The sequence below is a fragment of the Leucopleurus acutus genome, assembly GCF_964270905.1.
Source record: "Leucopleurus acutus genome assembly, chromosome: 18".
NCBI classification, from domain to species: domain Eukaryota; kingdom Metazoa; phylum Chordata; class Mammalia; order Artiodactyla; family Delphinidae; genus Leucopleurus; species Leucopleurus acutus.
Genome location: NC_139160.1, coordinates 13,894,249 through 13,914,038, shown reverse-complemented (window position 1 = coordinate 13,914,038; position 19,790 = coordinate 13,894,249). Strand labels below are relative to the sequence as shown.

General features: G+C 38.7%; 1 protein-coding gene across 1 annotated transcript in view; it reads right to left on the bottom strand.

Annotated features, from left to right (window-relative positions):
* The window catches only part of FREM2 (FRAS1 related extracellular matrix 2), a gene marked incomplete at both ends in the record, with an annotated part of 156,201 nt that overhangs the window by 27,783 nt on the left and 108,628 nt on the right, over positions 1–19,790 (bottom strand). The window contains 7 exons of the mRNA XM_082859368.1: positions 1,475–1,633; positions 3,578–3,708; positions 6,888–7,070; positions 7,640–7,804; positions 8,582–8,779; positions 10,160–10,369; positions 12,055–12,204. Coding sequence (XP_082715494.1) covers positions 1,475–1,633; positions 3,578–3,708; positions 6,888–7,070; positions 7,640–7,804; positions 8,582–8,779; positions 10,160–10,369; positions 12,055–12,204 — 1,196 coding nt within the window. The remainder of the gene's footprint in view (positions 1–1,474; positions 1,634–3,577; positions 3,709–6,887; positions 7,071–7,639; positions 7,805–8,581; positions 8,780–10,159; positions 10,370–12,054; positions 12,205–19,790) is intronic.

Below are 19,790 nucleotides of genomic sequence, written 5' to 3'. Positions count from 1 at the left end.
TCTTTTCCTGTAATTGATATCTAGTCTCATAGCGTTGTGGTCGGAAAAGATACTTGATACGATTTCAATTTTCTTAAATTTACCAAGGCTTGATTTGTGACCCAAGATATGATCTATCCTGGAAAATGTTCCATGAGCACTTGAGAAAAATGTGTATTCTGTTGTTTTTGGATGGAATGTCCTATAAATATCAATTAAGTCCATCTTGTTTAATGTATCATTTAAAGCTTGTGTTTCCTTTTTTATTTTCATTTTGGATGATCTGTCCATTGGTGAAAAGTGGGGTGTTAAATTCCCCTACTATGATTGTGTTACTGTCCATTTCCCCTTTTATGGCTGTTAGCATTTGCCTTATGTATTGAGGTGCTCCTATGTTGGGTGCATAAATATTTACAATTGTTATATCTTATTCTTGGATTGATCCCTTGATCATTATGTAGTGTCCTTCTCTGTCTCTTGTAATAGTCTTTATTTTAAAGTCTATTTTGTCTGATATGAGAATTGCTATTCCAGCTTTCTTTTGATTTCCATTTGCATGGAGTATCTTTTTCCATCCCCTTACTTTCAGTCTGTATGTGTCTCTAGGTCTGAAGTGGGTCTCTTGTAGACAGCAAATATATGGGTCTTGTTTTTGTATCCATTCAGCCAATCTGTGTCTTTTGGTTGGAACATTTAGTCCATTTACATTTAAGGTAATTATCGATATGTATGTTCCTATTCCCATTTTCTTAACTGTTTTGGGTTCGTTATTGTAGGTCTTTTCCTCCTCTTGTGTTTCTTGCCTAGAGAAGTTCCTTTAGCAGTTGTTGTAAAGCTGGTTTGGTGGTGCTGAACTCTCTCAGCTTTTGCTTGTCTGTAAAGGTTTTAATTTCTCCATCAAATCTGAATGAGATCCTTGCTGGTTAGAGTAATCTTGGTTGCAGGTTTTTCTCCTTCATCACTTTAAGTATGTCCTGCCAGTCCCTTCTGGCTTGCAGAGTTTCTGCTGAAAGATCAGCTGTTAACCTTATGGGGATTCCCCCTTATGTGACTCTTAAACTATTGACATTTTCATCGGACGATCCCAAACCTTCCCTCACAGGTGGAGCTGCTGTTCCATCTCCTAGTTTGTATAATGATCACATCATGCCTTATAGTAAAGTGACTGATTCTTATATATTTTTCTCTCCCTTATGTTTAAATCCTTGAGTGTAGAGTTCATATCTTACTTATTTTTCTCTCAGTGGCAAACCCTGAGATAATATGAGATAACACACTATGTGTACATCAGTTAGTAAACCTTTGTTGGATGAAGGAAGAGGACCTTTACTTGAATAGGACCTTTACTTGATCAACAGTTTCCTTTCAAAAGTTCATAGATTAAATCCTGCAGTTTTCCCCCACTTTTATTTCATCATGACAAAGCCCATACTATATTGGTTAATGTTCATGATTATTTTAACTATTTTACAATTTTCCTCAACTTCCTACTCACCGTGATACAGACAACAGGATAACCAGACACAGGTCCAGCACTCTCTCTGGCTCTGTAAGTGTCATCATACATCAGTAAGGACACAATTTGAGGGACAGAAGGAAAAGTGACATCTGCCATGCTGTTCAATTCTTCTATGTACACAATGGCTTTGGTGGCCTAGAAGGAAAAGATAATTCTCCATGATTACTGACATACTAGACTCATGCTGCTTCTATTGTGCAGAACAATACTCACAATGCTTGGCAAGTCCATGGCTTCATTATAGTAAAAATTGTCACACCCACAGCCTCTGCAGTGTGACAGGCTCTATGTGCTTTGTTCCTCATGACTCTGGCACCTGGGCCATATCTTATGGTGCAGGGGAGGGTACCTGAGTCCTGGGTTGGCCAGTGGCCCACAAAGTATTTGGGCTTGAATTTTTTTCTCCAAATTGTGATGATAGTAGTTAAGTCTGTCTCGGGGTGGTAAAGTGGAAGATCCATGAAAAAGTCAATTAGTTAATAGTGGGAGGAAAGCTGAAAGAGACCAGGGAGAAGGCAGATCCTAGAGGTCATGTGACAGCATGGACCCGCTGAAGTGGAAATCAGGTGAAAAGTGAAGCTTCAGAGGAGCAGAGGACAGAAGCACAGGCAGAGGGAGAAGCTGAGTCAGACAGAAGAGGAACCTGTGAACATCTACTGGGGGTAGAAGGACAAGGAAACCCCACTGACACATTTGCCTTTTGCTCCCGAATCATCTTCCAATATCCAACGATACATTGCAGTTTCCAAGCCTATATTTACGTGTGTCTTCTTAAAAGGGGCTTTGATCACTTGAAGTGATTTGAGTGAATCTCTGTTCCTCTTACTCAAAGGAGTTTAATATGATGCTCCATAAAAACTAAAGACTCACTTCTTATGTGATCAAGACTTACAAAAATATATTTGAAAAAGATTTTCTGCCCCTACTTCTTGAATTTTAAATATGACTTAAAAAAAAAAACCAAGGCACTGTAAATACCATCAAGTAGTAAAAATTATAAAATATTAAAAATACCTGTACTTAAGGGGAAAAAAGTCTCCCCAATTTGATCTCATGCTAATAGTGAAACAAATAATAAAAGAAATCGAGTAAATGTAAGCACAGATACTGTAAACATTGGTCTGTTCGTTAAATCATTTAGCTTTAAAAATTAGGCTTAAAGGTCAAAATTCTATGGAAATTACATTTATCTTGAAGAATATCTGGTTGATGAAATCATATAAATTAAATAAACACAGGAAAGAAGTGCTAGGACAGTAACATTTGGGTCATTGAGGCTCTGGACATCAATTTAATAAAGTTACGATGAGCAGGTGGGAATTTTGAGGGTTAGCAAACTGTTTTGTGGGTTGAAATGTGTGTTTTAATGAGTTGTGGCACTAAATTAATAGCCTCATCTTTGTGCTGAGACTATGCTTTCTCTCTGGAGGTTAACCCCAGATTCAGTCGTTACTGACTAAAATAGGAAGGGTAACTGGGCTGACGTGGGACTCGGAGGCTCTAGTCCTTGCGTTTCTACAAACATGATTTTTCAAGAAAGAGACAGGAATTTTTTATTTTGGCTGCACCATGGGTCTTGCAGGATCTTAGTTCCTTAACCAGGGATCGAACGCATGCCCTCGGCAGTGAAAGCATGGAGTCCTGACCATTGGACCGCCAGGGAATTTAGGACTTTTTTTTTTTTTTTTTTTTTTTTTTTTGTGGTACGCGGGCCTCTCACTGCCGTGGCCTCTCCCGTTGCAGAGCACAGACTCCGGACGCACAGGCTCAGCGGCCATGGCTCACGGGCCCAGACGCTCCACGGCATGTGCGATCTTCCCGGACCAGGGCACGAACCTGCGTCCCCTGCATCGGCAGGCGGACTCTCAACCATTGTGCCACCAGGGAAGCCCCAGGACTTTCTTGATTCTTGTTTTTGAATGGAAACAAAATTTATTTAGGAGGTGAAAAGAGATTATGGGCATTGTCTTTATACAAGGGTTGTATAAAGTTGATTACTTAACTGTACACTATGTGATGCTTACATGCATTTTCCATGATAAAATACTGGCCACAAATTTATATCCATAAATTACTTACCTGCGTCTCTGCTATCATATTTTCATCGGGTTTTAGGTGGACAGTGAAGGCCTCTCTCATCTCTCTTACCCCATCGAATATTACTTCAATTTCAACAATGTGCTGGATTTCTCCCTCCTTAAACTCAATTTCTACAAATGCAAAATCACAGGTTTAAATCTTTTACATAGGAATATGTGAAGTTTTTCTTAAGTTTCTTTGACAGTGATCCACAATGAGAAATATATTTCATATTGTGGCCCAGTATACTTACGTGTATATGTTTGTGTGCACATGTGAGTGTGGATAAAATGGAATAAAAAGTTTTAAAAACATCACCTATTCTTACAATATGCATTGCACTCTAATATTTTCTATTCTATTCCATTTTATCCAGAAGAAAATTCTAATCATAAGCTACTAAATTGATTTTTTGACCCACAGTTTGAAAAAATGCAGAGTTATGGAATAGACAATCAACAATTTTGATATCGGCACAATCAGACAAACTCACCTCTCATTTCCCAGAATTTCTAAACCAACAGGACATAAGTCAAATATATGATCACAGGCATTATTGAGTGTGAATAGTATTTTCATTATGTATATATCTAGAAAAGCTGGACATAAAATTGTTGAAATTTTTAATATCATGTCAAATTATATTTTTAAAAGACTTCTTTCGGTTGTTGACGTTAATCTTGGAAATTCAGCAATTTTTTTAAAGAAAAATATTAATGGTGTTTTTTCTCTCACCCTGTCCCTCCTCACTAAAAATAATTCCTTCATTGTCATGAAAAATAAACCCAATAATGGTAATCCTTTTTTAACCATTCATTCTGAGATTCTTAAAATGTTAAAAAATTAATTGATTTTATTGAACTCAAGAATAAGCAGCTGACCAAACTTGGATAAACAATTTTGTTGGTTTTACAATGCCTTGTGAAAAACTGGTTCAGAGGAGAAAATAAAGAATATAATGCATAATCATTCCAATCAGACGATAACAGACACTGCTTTCTCATGTCACGGTGGTATTCAATCATTATAATTCTAAATTAAGAAATCCTTTAAAATGTGGCAGAAGAAAATGTGTCTCCAATGTATTTTTCTTTTCCTACTTCCATCAATTATGAAAAGTATCTTTTTCTTTAAAATTGTGTTTGTAAGCCAGACTCATCTTTAAAATTATTTCTGTTTCTGGGTACAGCCATTTTCCACACTGGCCTTAGCCAGTTCTTTGATACCATTAGCCTTAGATTTCTCATGCCCCAAGAGGGCGTACAGTCCTCGTTCCAGAGGATGAAAATAGCTGATCAATTCTGGGTCACCAATTTGTTTGGTTTGACCTGTGTGAAGGTGCAATGAAAATTTATTTTCTAACCCTTCAACATCTGGGGATTTCATAGAAAAATACAGATGTTTTAGATCTTTTGTACTTTTCTGCCTGGCAACAGTCATCTGGCTATGACAGTACAGGTCTTTCTCAGCACGGAATGGACTTTCTGGTTGAAGAACATTTCCATCACTCCATCTTTCCCTCACACTTTCCTTGCTTCCCTCATTTTCATTGCTTGTCTTGGCCTTGTAAACATTTGAGTTTTGTAACCCTCTGAATTATATAAACCTAGTTTCTGAGAAGTTGAAAACTTAAGTGTTTATTTTAAATGCTTAAATTAATTGTTTCTTACAGTATACATGCTAGGTGATAGTTGTTTCCTCAGCCACTTCAGACTTTTTTTTTTTAAATAAATTTATTTATTTATTTTTTGGCTGTGTTGGGTCTTCGTTGCTGCGGGCGGGCTTTCTCTAGTTGTGGCGAGCGGTGGCTTCTCTTGTTGCAGAGCATGGGCTCTAGGTGCGCGGGCTCAGCAGTTGTGGCTCGCAGGCTCTAGAGCGCAGACTCAGTAGTTGTGGCGCACGGGCTTAGTTTCTCGGCAGCATATGGGATCTTCCTGGACCAGGGTTCGAACCCATGTCCCTTGCATTGGCAGGCGGATTCTTAACTCCTGCACCACCAGGGAAGCCCCTAGACATTTTTAACCCAAAAATATTTGGGTTAAATATTAAATATTAACCAAAAATATTTCAACGTTTATTCTATATTTAATTTTTTGTTTACCTCAATTTGGACCATAAAAGGAGAAATTAAAATATATTTCAGGAAAGATTATTAAATTTTTTTTATAAACACATGTTGACATTTATAGGATAAAAGAGACACAGGTTGATTTACTGTTATTTAAGTTTTCTCTGATTTCATTTGTCAATTTACTATATACATGTAATTTTGTTTCTGTCTTAGGAAAAAGAATTGTTTTCTTTATAAGAAAAGCATCTTCTGTTAAAGATCATGTCATCCACATTTAGAAGGTGTTTCCTTCATGTAAAACATGCTCATTTTAGAAATAGTTATTTTAGATTTTATAATTTAGCAGCTGATCAGTTTTTTCCTTTCTTTTTGGGTTCTATGCATATATTTCCAATGTATTATCATTCTTTACATAGAAAATAATATGAGGATAACCTTGAAGCTCTACAGTTCATCAAACTTTTACCATATGTGCAAAGAAAATAAGTGTTCCTTTGTAGAAGATGCTAGTTTTTCCAACTGTTTCATTAATTCTATTACTGATTCTGTCACTTCCTAAACTTTGTTCTCAACTGAGCAGATCAAGATGAACGCCTGTAGTCTATGATCACCAAAAACTGTTGGCAGTCTCTATTTTGCCACTAAACAACCCACAGGGAGAGAGAAGAACTGACTTGTTTTATACTCATACAAGTAATGGGTGAAATGATCCGAAAGTTTGAAGAAGGAGAGGGATGGATGAAATGTATTCATCATGAGTTCCTAAGGCCCAGAGAATTCATGGGCCCTGTGGTTGGTAATCTGTCCCCCTTTTACTGTCCTCCATTAACACTAAACTTTCTAGCTTGAAGTTTTGGATGGTTGTTGTTCTATGACTATCTTCTTGGCTATCATGCACATTTTCAATGCAATAGGATATTCAGGAAAATTGTTATTTAATATCGAATTGCCAAAACGCAGGTAAAACGCACTGAAAATTAAAGGACTGTAGACTCAAAACAGAAGATCATCTAGCACACTAACTCAAAATTTCCCTAACACAGGTACCCAGCAGTCAAAAAGGGAAACTCTGGAAATAAATTCCATTGACTTTGTTTTCCTGAAGGAGATTAATTTAAAGGAGTGCATGTATTTGTATTTCAGTTGGATGGATATCTCTCTTCCTTTTTCTCAAGGGTACCAGCACTAACACAGTGTGAGCACAACCCATCTGGACACGGGCCCTAGGAGCCCCCATACCTTCCGACACAGGGTGATAGTCCTTTCCAGACGTGGCTGAACCGTCCTTGGTGTGAACCCTCACAACGGAAACCTTTGAAGTGTCTCCTTGGCGAATCACTGGAATTTTTATAACCACCGACTGTCCTGGTTCTTTGGGTTCACTGACGCTAAATTTGGTTTCTCCAAATTTAATAATTGTCTCTAAAACAGTGGGAGACACGGACAAATTAAATTGTAAAGGGAATGCTTTTTTTCTCCACTTCTAATGGTTTTTCTGTTTCCCATGTGGGAGGAGCTTAATTATATTATTCTCTTGCCTTCCCTCTGTCCCCTCGCTCAGTATCACTGGTGTGTCATGAGAAACTGAGCATGCATGGCCCAGCTCCTTCCTTAGCAATTAACCAGCCCCCAGAAATCACGTGCTGTGAGCTGTGTCTATGCGCCAAAAATTTTACACGAGTGGGCCACTGACTAAGGGAAGGGAAGGAGGAAATTGTTGACCCAGGACGACCCGCACCCAAGGGTATGTGAGGAGTAGGGAGGTCTGAATGCTTGGGATTTAGCATTTAGGTATCAACCATATTCTTCAACATAATTTTCAGTTTAAATGGTTTATTTCGTTCTCCACTTATCTTAGTCTTTTTCCTATTTCTCAATTACTTTAAAAGCCAAGTCAGAAAGAGGGGGTTATTTTCTGAGCCACCTAAAACTTTAATACAGATGGATTTCAGTTCCTAATTTACAGTTGAACACAAGAAACAGCTTCTTACTATCAGCATCATCTCTGATCCTTAGCAGAGTTTCATTTTGTTCACCAACCACAGCTCCAAAAGGGGAGTTGCTTTGTGGAGTGCCAAGAACCAGACGGAGCTCCTCTACCTCTTCGTATAGTACGTCATCCATCAGCTCAAGGATACAAGGCTTTTCAGTCTCACCTGGAACAATAATAACGACAGCAGGACAATCACATCCCGTAGGCCATAAGGGAAGCATCTGCAACCAGGAGGTAAGCCCCACGAGGGCAGGGATGTTGCTTTTTTCCCTGCTGTATCGACAGCGCAAGGAACAGTGTCTGGCATGTAATAAGCCTTAGATTAATATTTGCTGAATGAATGATGAGGTTTGAACATATGCAATGACAGGCCCTATTTGTACAGGGAGTTCTTTAATGCCTGTCTTAAGTTCTGTCACTTATGTCTGAAAACAAGGGGAAAAGAGGAAATGCCAATTTTATTTACAAATTTCTAACATTATGATCAGGAGGCAAATTTAGCAACTTTGTACTGGTTGGTCATTGTTAATTTGACCACAGCACATGTATCTTGTACAATTATTGGATCAAAGTGGTCAAATATTTTATGACATTGGATACATATTAAAAATGTGACATCTATTTCCTTTCATTTCTGTCATTTGAACATTAAGTCTTTCCCAGTACTGTGAAATCTACACATTTGATATGACATTATCTGCTGCATAAAGTTTGAATAAACAATATAGCACATCACTAGAAACTAATCAATAAGTTGATACGGAAACCAAAAGAACATTCATTCACCCTGTTAATCTACCTCCCTTTGTTATCATTTAGTGCACATTAAACCATGTCATAAGCTTGCTGAAATCCAGAACCTGTATTTCCTTGATAGATATTTCACACCCAAAACTTGGCTTCTGCAAATTCCAAATAAAAATTTCAAGCCAAAACTTACCAGGGTGGAAGGTGATGGTGGAGAGATCAGTGTTTGGGCGTTCTTCAAAGTCCATCATCACCTGTGCAGACCCCTGGCGCGTATAGCATCTCACGGAAGACCTGTACTGGATATCTCCACTCCTGTGGATCACGGCAACTATCTGCCCATCATTTTCATTGCCAGTATATACTCGCTCTTTGAATTGCATCTTAGGCACTGCCAAAAAATACAAGAAAATAAACATATGAATCAAAGTGGATAGAAATGTAAGGAAAACGGCATTCCAGAAAACATGGTTTCGTGGGAAGAATAATGGAACAGAAATGAGAAGAACTGGAACCAACTCTCCACTCAGTCACTTGCCAGTGTTTTGGCCTTGAGCAAATCACTTAACTCAGGATTTTGATTTCCTTATCTTCGTAATTTTGCTCTGCCTATTTTGTGGCGTAGGAAGATGCAATGAAATGTGAGAAAGTAGATAAAACCAGAGATTTTAAGATGTCTGTATCTATATATGTTGCTTTACCATGAGCTTTTCAGAATTTCTTGATATGAATAATATTAAATATTGTGCACATAATCACATGCATAGTTTACCTGGACCGTGTTGGAAAAGTTGACAATGACTATAATATTATATATATTACATAATAGAAAGTGACACCTATACTAGGTCAATTAACTACAGGCCTCATTGACAATAGGTTAGACTCCTCCAAGCAATGTCAGGATCATCGTGGTAGAAGATTATTCAGAATTTTCTTGTGATGACGTGTCAGAGAGCCCTGCCATGTGTCCAGAAGCTTACTGCTTCAGAACAGTGTCTTTGGCACATCATTAGGGGAATTTCAGGAGTCTGGGAGTAAGGAGATAACAGAAAATGTCTTGTGTTGAGAAATCAAAAAAGACCGTTAATACTCAAGGGTTTGTGCAACACCATGCGGTCCCACCCATCTGTGGGGGGGAGTTCTTGACACACAATCAAGATATTGATAGCAATCTCATTTTTTTAAATTTGCGAGGAAGACTGAAAGTTTTCTTCTGAAGCTGTTTAATTCTATCAAAATAATCAGGATGAGAAAGTAAGACTTGGTCAGCTAAGGTATTATTATGGGTTGAGCTGTGTCCCCTAATTCCCAGGTTGAAGTCCTAACACCCAGTACCTCGGAATGTGACCTTATGTGGAGACAGGGTCTTTACAGAACTAATCAAGTAAAAATGAGGTCATTAGGGTGGGCCCTAATTCAATATGACTGGTGTCCTTATACAAAAGGGAAATTTGGACACAGAGACACACATAGAAGCTGATGTAATGACACACAGGGGAAAAGATTGCCATCTACAAGACAAGAGGGAGGGCTGGAACAGATTCTTCTGTTGCATCCCTTAGAAGGAAGTAACCCTGCTGATACCTTGATCTTGGACTCCTAGCCTCCAGAACTGTCAGACAAGAAATTTCTGAGTCTGTAGTACTTTGTTACGGCAGCCCTAGCAAACTAATATGGGTATATAAACCCTAGTTTATCATTTTACTTAACATTTATATAAAGTCTACCTTATCGCTTTACTTATCATCATTAATTAATAAACACTCACAATCTGAGACAGAATCATTTATGGCCACCGTGGCTTTGCTGGGATCACCAAGGGCAGCATTCATAGGCATTCGAAGCACAAGTTCAAATTTCTCAATTCCCTCCAGCACCGGTTGTCCAAGATCATCCAGAATGATAACACGAACAGTCTGCATGTTGACTCCAGGTGCAAAATCTAAATTACGACTGATTCCCACATAGTCTGTTCCAGCTATGACAGTAACAGAAGAATTTTTCAGTTGGGGACTAACTCAATTTAAACAAAATTATGAGAAGCAAACTGTGAAGATATATTTATAATCCTTTTAAAAATATATAGACTAGCATACCGTTACAGAAAATACATTTAATGAAATGCAAAAGATTAGTATCTAACCTTTTGGTTATTGAGATGGTAGATCAAAGATCAGGTTCTGAACTTTGTCTTATCTACGTCTAACAAGTTATTTACCTTTAGTTATTTTAGCTTTCTTATAGTTTTTTTCCATCTATTTTGGAATTCTCAAATAGAACTAGTAAAAATCAGGTCTAAAAATAACCAGCATATCAATCATTTGATTATCATAAATTATATATGAAATATAAATATTGAAATTTTGTTATCATTAGTTAAATATCCAAATCTATTTTCAGAAGCTACTACAGAACTTTAGGTGTGTGACTGCCTGCTGGTTAAAACAACACATTTCAGATACAAGCTTTTGTCTGACATGCTTCACCCACACCTGCCCCAGAGACATATTTGGTTTTTGGCTTATTATTTTTCAGACTGTGGGGCGCATACTAGTGTTGACATCTCCATTTATGTTCTAAAGTAGTTAAAAAAACAAAACTTTCTCTTAATCTTTAGGTACTACATCCATAAAGACTGAGAAGAGGGGAGAGTGTTCAGTATTATTTCTTCCTTGTTTTCATACCTTCTGCTCTTCTAACTCTCCTTTTGTATCTGTTTACCTCTGAATATGCAACTATATTTGAGTATGTGTCTTTAATTCATTTTTAAAAGTCTCTGTATCTGAATCTCACTGTAGTTCTTTCCGTGTTTTTCTTTTCCTCTTCTTCTTTACCTTTATTCTCACCTCTTTCTTTGATTTGAATTTTCTCTAAAGAAATGACTAATTTGGCTAAACAAATGTTTATTGGACACCAGCTACATGCAAAACACTATGCTGGTTCTACAACACTTAAAAAGTGAAAACTTAAGGGTGACATAAAATGGGATGAATGGTATGTGTGATGAATGTGTGATGTGTGCACGATGTACATGTGTGGGCATGTGTAAGAGATAGTTTGTACTGCTGGTCATTTAGATGGGACAAAAAAGGAAATTTCTTATCTTATGCTTGTCGTAGCTTTAAGATAAACTTTTAGCAGATGTAGATTCCAGAATAAAAGGCAAGCATGTGTCGGCTAGGACAGATTGTATAATGAAGTGTAGGAAAAGTCTTTGGGTCCCAAGTATTTATGGGGACGTTTGTTTAAAATGAGGAAGGAGCCAAGCTAGAGACACGTACCTGCATGATCCTTAAATGCCACTAGATTTCTCTGAGGGTGGCCTTCACGATTATTCTAGTTGTGCATATGATGTCATAATATTCAACGATGGTAGGTTTCCCAAGTATAGAGAACCAATTCATGCAAATAAAGGCATTCAAATGTAGAGTCTTTGACTTATATGTTTATAAATCAGCTTTTGATTCGTGGCCCTCTAGATGTATTTTCTCACAATAGTAAATAGAGCCTAGATTTGCCAACTATACAGTAATAATTTCAGAAAAAATTACATTCAACCAGGCTGCTTAAACAGAAGTGAAGTATTTGGGCTTTAAGGTATTTCATCATGGCAAGTGGAAAATTGTAGAATACTCAAAAGAGTTGCTGTAGGAAACTGCTCACCATCAGCAGAGGGAGGGTCTGTCTTCTGAGACCTCACGGTGACGCTAGAAGCCTGGGACAGGTCAGTGCCGGCTCTCCACACCCGCACATCCACAGAGCCTATGCTCTCGTCCACAGGGTACTCGACGTCACCAAAGTAGAGGATGGGTTCTGTTAAGAAGGAAACAGAAACCATTTCTGTTACGTTTACTTTTCCACATCAAACTGTACGATGAAATTCCAAAGAACAGTTCGCTTCATCTTATCGACTTCCTTATACCATCATTTTTTTTTCCTTTTAGCAAGATAACATCTCTTTAGTCTCTAGACTTACACAGTTTTCAGATCAAAATGCCTCTGTTGAAAAACAAAAGTACGTATGGTAAAGTGTCTAATGGAACTTTTTTTATTGCTTATTTTTGTTGTTGTTGTTTTGCTGCGTTTTGTTTTGGCGGCGCTGCACGGCTTGTGGTATCTTAGTTCCCTGAACAGGGACTGAACCCCCGCCACGGCAGTGGAAGCACCGAGTGGACCACCAGGGAATTCCCTCTGATTGAGCATCCTTATCTTGAGGCACATGAGTTACCTTGTCCCCTGTATGTGGGGTTATAAATGGCTTCTAAATGTACTTCCTAAAAGTTTAGCTGGTAAAGTAGCTGCAAAACGAAACAGAACACATAAAGCTGAAATTTTATGAATTTGGCCGGACGGCTCATTTTCCTGTCTCCTACCGCGTCATCACTCTGGAGACTATTTGCATAACGACATCTTCTAGTCCATCAGTCCACTGTCTTTGGGCCTCTAATAACCCCTAGAGAGTTAGCCCCTATTGGCATAACTAGACTACATACGATTGGCATAACTAGAATATATATGATTATGAGTCCTGAAGACTTTAGGACATGATAGTAGGTTACCTATAGGGTTTTGGGGGTACTCTATACTGAGGTTCCACTAGAGAAATAATCTCATACCAAGGGGCTTACATTTTTTTTTTTTTGCGGTACGCAGGCCTCTCACTGTTGTGGCCTCTCCCGCCGCGGAGCACAGGCTCCGGACGCGCAGGCTCAGCGGCCATGGCTCACGGGCCCAGACGCTCCGCAGCATGTGGGATCTTCCCGGACCGGGGCACGAACCCGTGTCCCCTGCATCGGCAGGCGGACTCTCAACCGCTGCGCCACCAGGGAAGCCCTTACATTTGTTTTAAACGTGTATGAAAATCATGTGACTTAGGCCATTAAAACAGGACACACACTTTGGAGACTTTGTATTTTTCTCCAGTATTGGCGATGAATTGATCTAACCATCATTCCCTGATTCTACCCGTGACCAGCAGTTTACCTCGTGAGACAGCTACCAGAGTCTGAGAGATAGCAGTCAGCTGACTAATGAAGAAACCTGGGAGACAATCTGTGAGCTTTTAAAAAAAATTCCCAAAACTTATTTTGAAATATTTATAGGCTTGTGGGAAATTGCAGAAATAGTAAATGGAGTGTATACTTTCCCTATTGTGAGCTTATCAACAAAGATAAATTAATTGAGTATATTCATGTGATAAGGCAAATAGTCCTTGACTTGAGACAGTTTAGTCATCTGTGTGTGGTTTTAAGGACTCCAGAGATCCAAGTCTAAAAGGTCATGCAACTCACATCAATGTTCCCTAAAACACAAGGTCATTCAAGAGACGACTATCACGTGTCAGAGCATTTAACTGAATTACCAAACACAAAAATGAAACAAAACCCTACAATTATGGCTCACAACCACAGGAAACCCATTCTGTGCACTGCTCGAGTAAGGATTCTTTATTTTCCTTCCCCCCAATAAATGATCTTTATTGAAACTGGAAAGTTGTGTTTTCTTTGTTCCTTCATATGCGAGCATGATAGAAAGCACAGAGCTCCCTGAACTCTTGAATAATACAAAAGCAACCTTGGAGATTTTGCTGCATATTTTGGGTCACGGGGTGATAAATCTGCCTACAGCTTACTTTTACCTCCTCATCCCTTCAGCCTGGACAGTGCTAGGGCCTGTGAGTGGATGTACACAGATGAAGGTGTTATCTTATTCACCTCAGCCAAGGTGGACCTCAAATACGAGCCAATAAATTCCTTACATTTCTCACGCGAGTAGGGGGCAAAGGTGAAGACGAAACCCTGAAAATGCTTACTGTGACCAGACGACCACACCAAGCACATCTGTGTGTCTTTTAAAAGGCTTTTGTGATTACTGCAGAGGCCTGATCATCTGCATCTAGTGAGTGATCTAAGCCTCTTCACATTCCTGGCAAACCACATCACTGTACAGATTAGCTTTGAGTTATGGAAGATATCTGTGAAATGCCGTGAGGGAGACCCCTCCCGTATTCCCGTCTCTCTACTCCTCCCAGATACATACTAGAGGTGGAACAGACTAAAATCACGTGAGTGAATACGACCATGAATCACCAAATGGGCTACGCAGAGACCAAATTTTGTTCTGCAAGTGTGTGTTCAGACTCACTCCGTCAACTGTAGATCAAGTGTTTTGATGCTATAGCATAATGTGCAGTTCATATAAGAAAATAGAGTTCTATGTATTCAATAGTACTCTGAAAATTTTTTATCCAAGTTGTCATTAAGAGTGAAGAGTAATGATAATAGTTACCACGTGTAGAACATTTATTATGTGTCTGACATATGTGCTTTATGCGTGTGTGTGTGAGAGAGAGAGAGAGAGAGAGAAAGAGAGAGAGGAAGGGAGAGAGAGACAGAGGTGGGAGGTCACAGCACATGTAACAATGCAATAAATAATAAGATTTACGTGAATGATGCAAACAATATATCGTATCGCCATTGTATAGTGTGTGGTTACCTCCAGCAGAAAGAAAGAGGAGGAATGGAAAAAGGGTTTTAATCCTAAACCTCTCAATTTCACCACTGCAGCTAATAGAACGCATTAGGAAAGATATTTTTCTCCTTAAGATTGATTTTTTTTGCCTATCTGTAGATTTAAGTTAGTTATGTACTTTCTCTCCCTCTCTGTGCTCTATTCATGATCACTGGAAAATCAGTCTATTAATCAGTTGCAGTCACTGCAATTAAAGTATAAAGTGACTCTGATGAAATTAAAACACGTTTTAATAGTTTTTATTCATTCTCATTAACTGCCTAGTTTCTTACATCATGAATAAAAAGAAATGGTGGCATTAGCACCTCTGTATCTTTTCAGTGCGGTTGAATGAGAACTGAAAAGAATCATCATTATTGTTATTTCAATTTCTCAATACCTTGCCGTAAGTCTCTAAAACTTAAATATTATTTATAATTATTACCATTTGTACAGAATCTTATGTAATGTGAACGACTTAAAAATCCTTCAAGCAGTGAGTTGCTATAGATAATTGCTCAAGATAATTGGCAAGGGTTTCCTTGACCATTTTAAGGTGGAAGTAATAAACTAGTGAAAGGAAGAGAGAGATAAATGGATGAAACTGTCAACAGTTAAAGGATACCTATGCGAAATTCAGAAGAATTGCTTGTTCTTGCAAATTATTATTATTTATGAATAAGATTTTAACTCACCTCTCTTTGGTAAGATGCTTATTTGTTTTTATCTAGACGCTTGGTTTCTCTTAAAAGTTAAGTAAACTGTAGACCTTTGTCTAGTAGTTTTGTAAATATCCATATTACAACTTCAAGTAGATCAGAAAGAAAAAAAACTATTTAATTGTGTAATCAGATCTTAAATACACACCGTGCCTTGTAAGTTCACAATCTTAATAGAGAAAACAGTCAGTGGCTGGTATTACTACCTGGAATGAGAAAATATCAAATAAAGTCATGTAGCCCACACCCACAAAACACCATAAAACAGTCATTCGTCACCACTCCACCAACCACAGGTGACACGGCAGAATGCACGTTTATTCCTCCAGCGGAGAAAAGATAAGTTATATACAAACAGTGTGAGGGAAGCACAAGGGAGGTTTTTAAATTGGCCACGTGATATAGTGTGAAATTCTCAAGGGAAGCCAAACTCTACTCTCTGTATCCTTTGTGGTGTTAACACTTTTAAAGAAAGGGCACAGATCAAGGCATTGCCTACAGAAGAGTCTGTTTTAGTTCATTAAACATTAATATGCTTTTCAAGGTTGGGAATACTTTCAATACAAACAACACAGATAGGATCATGTCTATTTCTTGCAAACATAGCTGACGAGGAGCTTGGCAAGCCGTACAACACACACACCTGCAATGAAGACAAAGGGAAAATCATTTAAGTTTTTCCCCACAGGGAAAAAGTGAACTTTTTTCCTTTGCTGAGTCTGTGGTGTCTAGATTGATGTTTACAATTACTTTGTGTCTCATGAGATGAAGGGAAGAGGTGCCAGTAGTAATTGCTATCTGGAGCCAAATCTTATTTACTCACGTGTACCTGGAACATTGGTCAAGTAGGCTTTGCAGCTCTAAGATGTTTGCTTAGAATTAAAAAAAATAAAAAAAACTTCTACGCCATCTTTTGGTTCAGGGATGAAAATAATACAAAGGAACCTCCCTAAATGATTTCCAATTCAGATCTCTCTTCTGAGTTTTGGACCTTGATAACTGGCTGCCTACACAACGCCATGCCGTCGGCACCTCAAGGTAAACTCTCCAACAGAGGCAGCAGAGTCACCCCCACTGCCCACCCCCTGGTTTCTATGTCACTGCCACTACCTTAGATGCAGCCAGCGTCACCTGACATTGAACTCTCCCAACAGCAACTTAGCTAGGCTCTTAACCAGAGGCCATCCCCCAAAGCAAATCTCATCATGGCAATCCCTTTGCTGAAAGCCTTTCAATGTTTCAACGCTCTTAGGGCTGCTAACAGACTTTTTAACATTGGTTAAAAACACTGGTTTGTAAAACACTAAACATTTGGTCTCAGTTTGCCTTTTAAATCTCATTTTGGCCTCTTTTCTACCCCAAAATCCAGTGTGTTGAATGTCTTAAATGTGGCACTCCCAGTCTTTGCTATACCACTGCCATTGCTTTGAACACTCTTCCCTCCTCACAGGATAACTCCGGTTTCAGATTTTTTTTATTTTTATTTTTTAGACGCACCACGCGGCTTGTGGGATCTTAGTTCCCTGACCAGGGATGGAACCCAGACTCCCTGCAATGGAAGCACGGAGTCCTAAACCACTGGACACCAGGGAATTCGGGTTTCAGCAGAAGTCACTTGTGCTGGGGAGCACCCTGTCTTCCCTCGTCAACCCCGCCCCCTCCCCAGTCACCTCAGGCTTGTATCCCTCACTGTCTCTGAGCTCTCTAAGGGGAGGAATTAAGCCTCCTTTACTCACTGATGCTTTCCTAACACTTAGTGTAATCAATGTCTGGCCGTAGGTGCTCAATTAACGTTTGCGGAGGTAATGAACACCGTGTAAAATAGGATCAGTGATTTGCCAGAGCAAATGAATAAATACGTCTTTGTGGTGGCTGAGTTAGAAGACAACCGTCCTTAGCATCAGGCAGTGGGAGTTACAAAGCCTCAGGAGGATGAAGTGCTCGTCTTTGCAGTAAAACGACTGCTGAGGGCTGACCTTTGAATCTGGAGCAGGTCCACAGGGGCAAGGGGAGCCCGCCACAATGAACTCCAAGAGAAGGGTTTTTTTTTACTTTCACTTTTTAAATACTTTGCCTCCAGGCATTTCCGAGTTGGATGTGCATTAGAATCCGCCAAGGAGATTTAAAGATACAGATGCTTGTTCTCACCTCCAATTTATCCAATCATAATTTCCAATGGGTTCCCCTTGGCACCAGTGTTTTCTCTTTTTCTTTCTTTCTTTCTTTCCTTCCTTCCTTTCTTTCTTTCTCTCTCTCTCTTTCTTCCTTTCTTTTTCTTTCTTTCTTCCTTTCTTTTCCTTTCTTTCTTCCTTTCTTTTTCTTCCTTCCTTCCTTTCTTTCTTCCTTCCTTCCTTTCTTCCTTTCTTTTTCTTTCTTCCTTCCTTTCTTCCTTCCTTCCTTCCTTCCCTCCTTTCTTCCTTTCTTTCTTTTTCTAAGCTGACTATATTTTTTAGAGTAGTTTTCAGTTCAGAATTGTTTTCAGAGCAAAACTGAGCAGAAGGTACAGAGATCTACCATATACTCCCAGGCCCACCCATGTATCTCACCAGTGCTTTTGAAAACCTCTACAGGTCTCAGCAACCTTCAGGTTGTTTTAGTTCATGTCAGTGTCTTTAGCAAATATAAGTAATGGTTAGATACCACACTAATTATTTTGATTTCAGTATCTTACTTCATCCTTACAGCCACCCTATGAGGTACGTACTATATTAGTCTTCTTTTCACAGATAAGGAAACTAAGGATTAGGGAGATTAAGAGATTTGCCCAAAGTCACACATCAGGGAAATGGTGGGTTAGGATCCATGCCTAGATAAAGTGTGTACCCTTAACGAAGCTAACTAACCTTAACTAAGGCAACCATAATACAAAAGGTTGTCACAAGATTTTAATGAACATAATTTCTACCCTGAATTCAATGTATGTAGGTTTATCATATAGAAATGCTAACATAAGTGTACAAAGATACATACACAAGTATGTTGTACTTCGTTTGTACTAAGGCACAACTGAAAACAAGCCCAAAATCCCTCAGAAGGGGACTGGTTGAATTACAGTTCATTCAGAAAATGAAAGACCAGGCTATGAAGTTGATTTTTTTTCTTTCCTTTTTTTAAGGTAGAAAATCTAGTGAAGACATTGACATCTGGTTAAAGACAGTTTTGTGATTTCACACCCTCTACTTGGCTTCCTCAGCAGCAATGATAGATTAAAAATGAAAGATAGCATGCCATCTCTTCTTGGTAGCTTTGAAGGCTTTCCCTTTATCATTATTACGCTTGATAAGGAAAGGGAGAGCTATGCTCAAAACAAGATAAGCATCTCTGTGAACTAAGAACGTAACAGAACAACAGGACATCATAGTGGTGAGCGGAGTGCAAAGCGAATGGTTCTGCTGGCCTCTTGTCTGCACAAAGGCTGCGAATCAACACTGGAGCCATAGAAACCAAAGGAAAACGGAACTCAAGAGCGAGGGCAAAATGAACATACTTTCAGCCATTGAAGACGAAGGGGTTTTCTCACCTATAGATGCACACTGAGAAAGTGCTAAAAGCACAGAAGAAAAGTAAAATCAAATGGAGGAACTGGATGCAAGACACTTTGCCAAGCAATCAATAAAATATGCTGGTAAATCCAACTGTTGACTGCAAGCATAGACAATCATCGCAACTGATATTCTCAACGCTGAAACTTGAGACAACAGAGAGGAGTTATAAACAGATGAATTCAGTGGGTGTCTAGACTATTCCATGTCCTTGTCTTTTTCAAGAGAGTAAACTTCGTTAGGCAGATAGTAAAGTATCTTCATGAAAATTATGAGTTGCCACCAAAAGGACAGAAACCAGTAGAAAATAAAGATCACAAAGGCTACGGAAAACTTTCCTGGCATAACGAGAAGCTGTGAAGGAGGGAAAAAAATAGAGGAAAAATGCATATGCAGAAACCCCAAATTAAAAGCCCAAGTATATTGCCATCACTAGAATAAGGCAAACGGCTTAACTTTCCTTATTTAAAACAGATGGGCTGGATTAAAAAACAAACAGACGTAAAAAAGTAGCTGTAAACAAAATTTGAGGAAAATATGAAAACTATAAGGATGTAAGAAGGCTATGTTAAACCAACAGGAAAAAAGCAAGGCAGCGTGGTAACATTAACAGAAGTCCAAATACAAT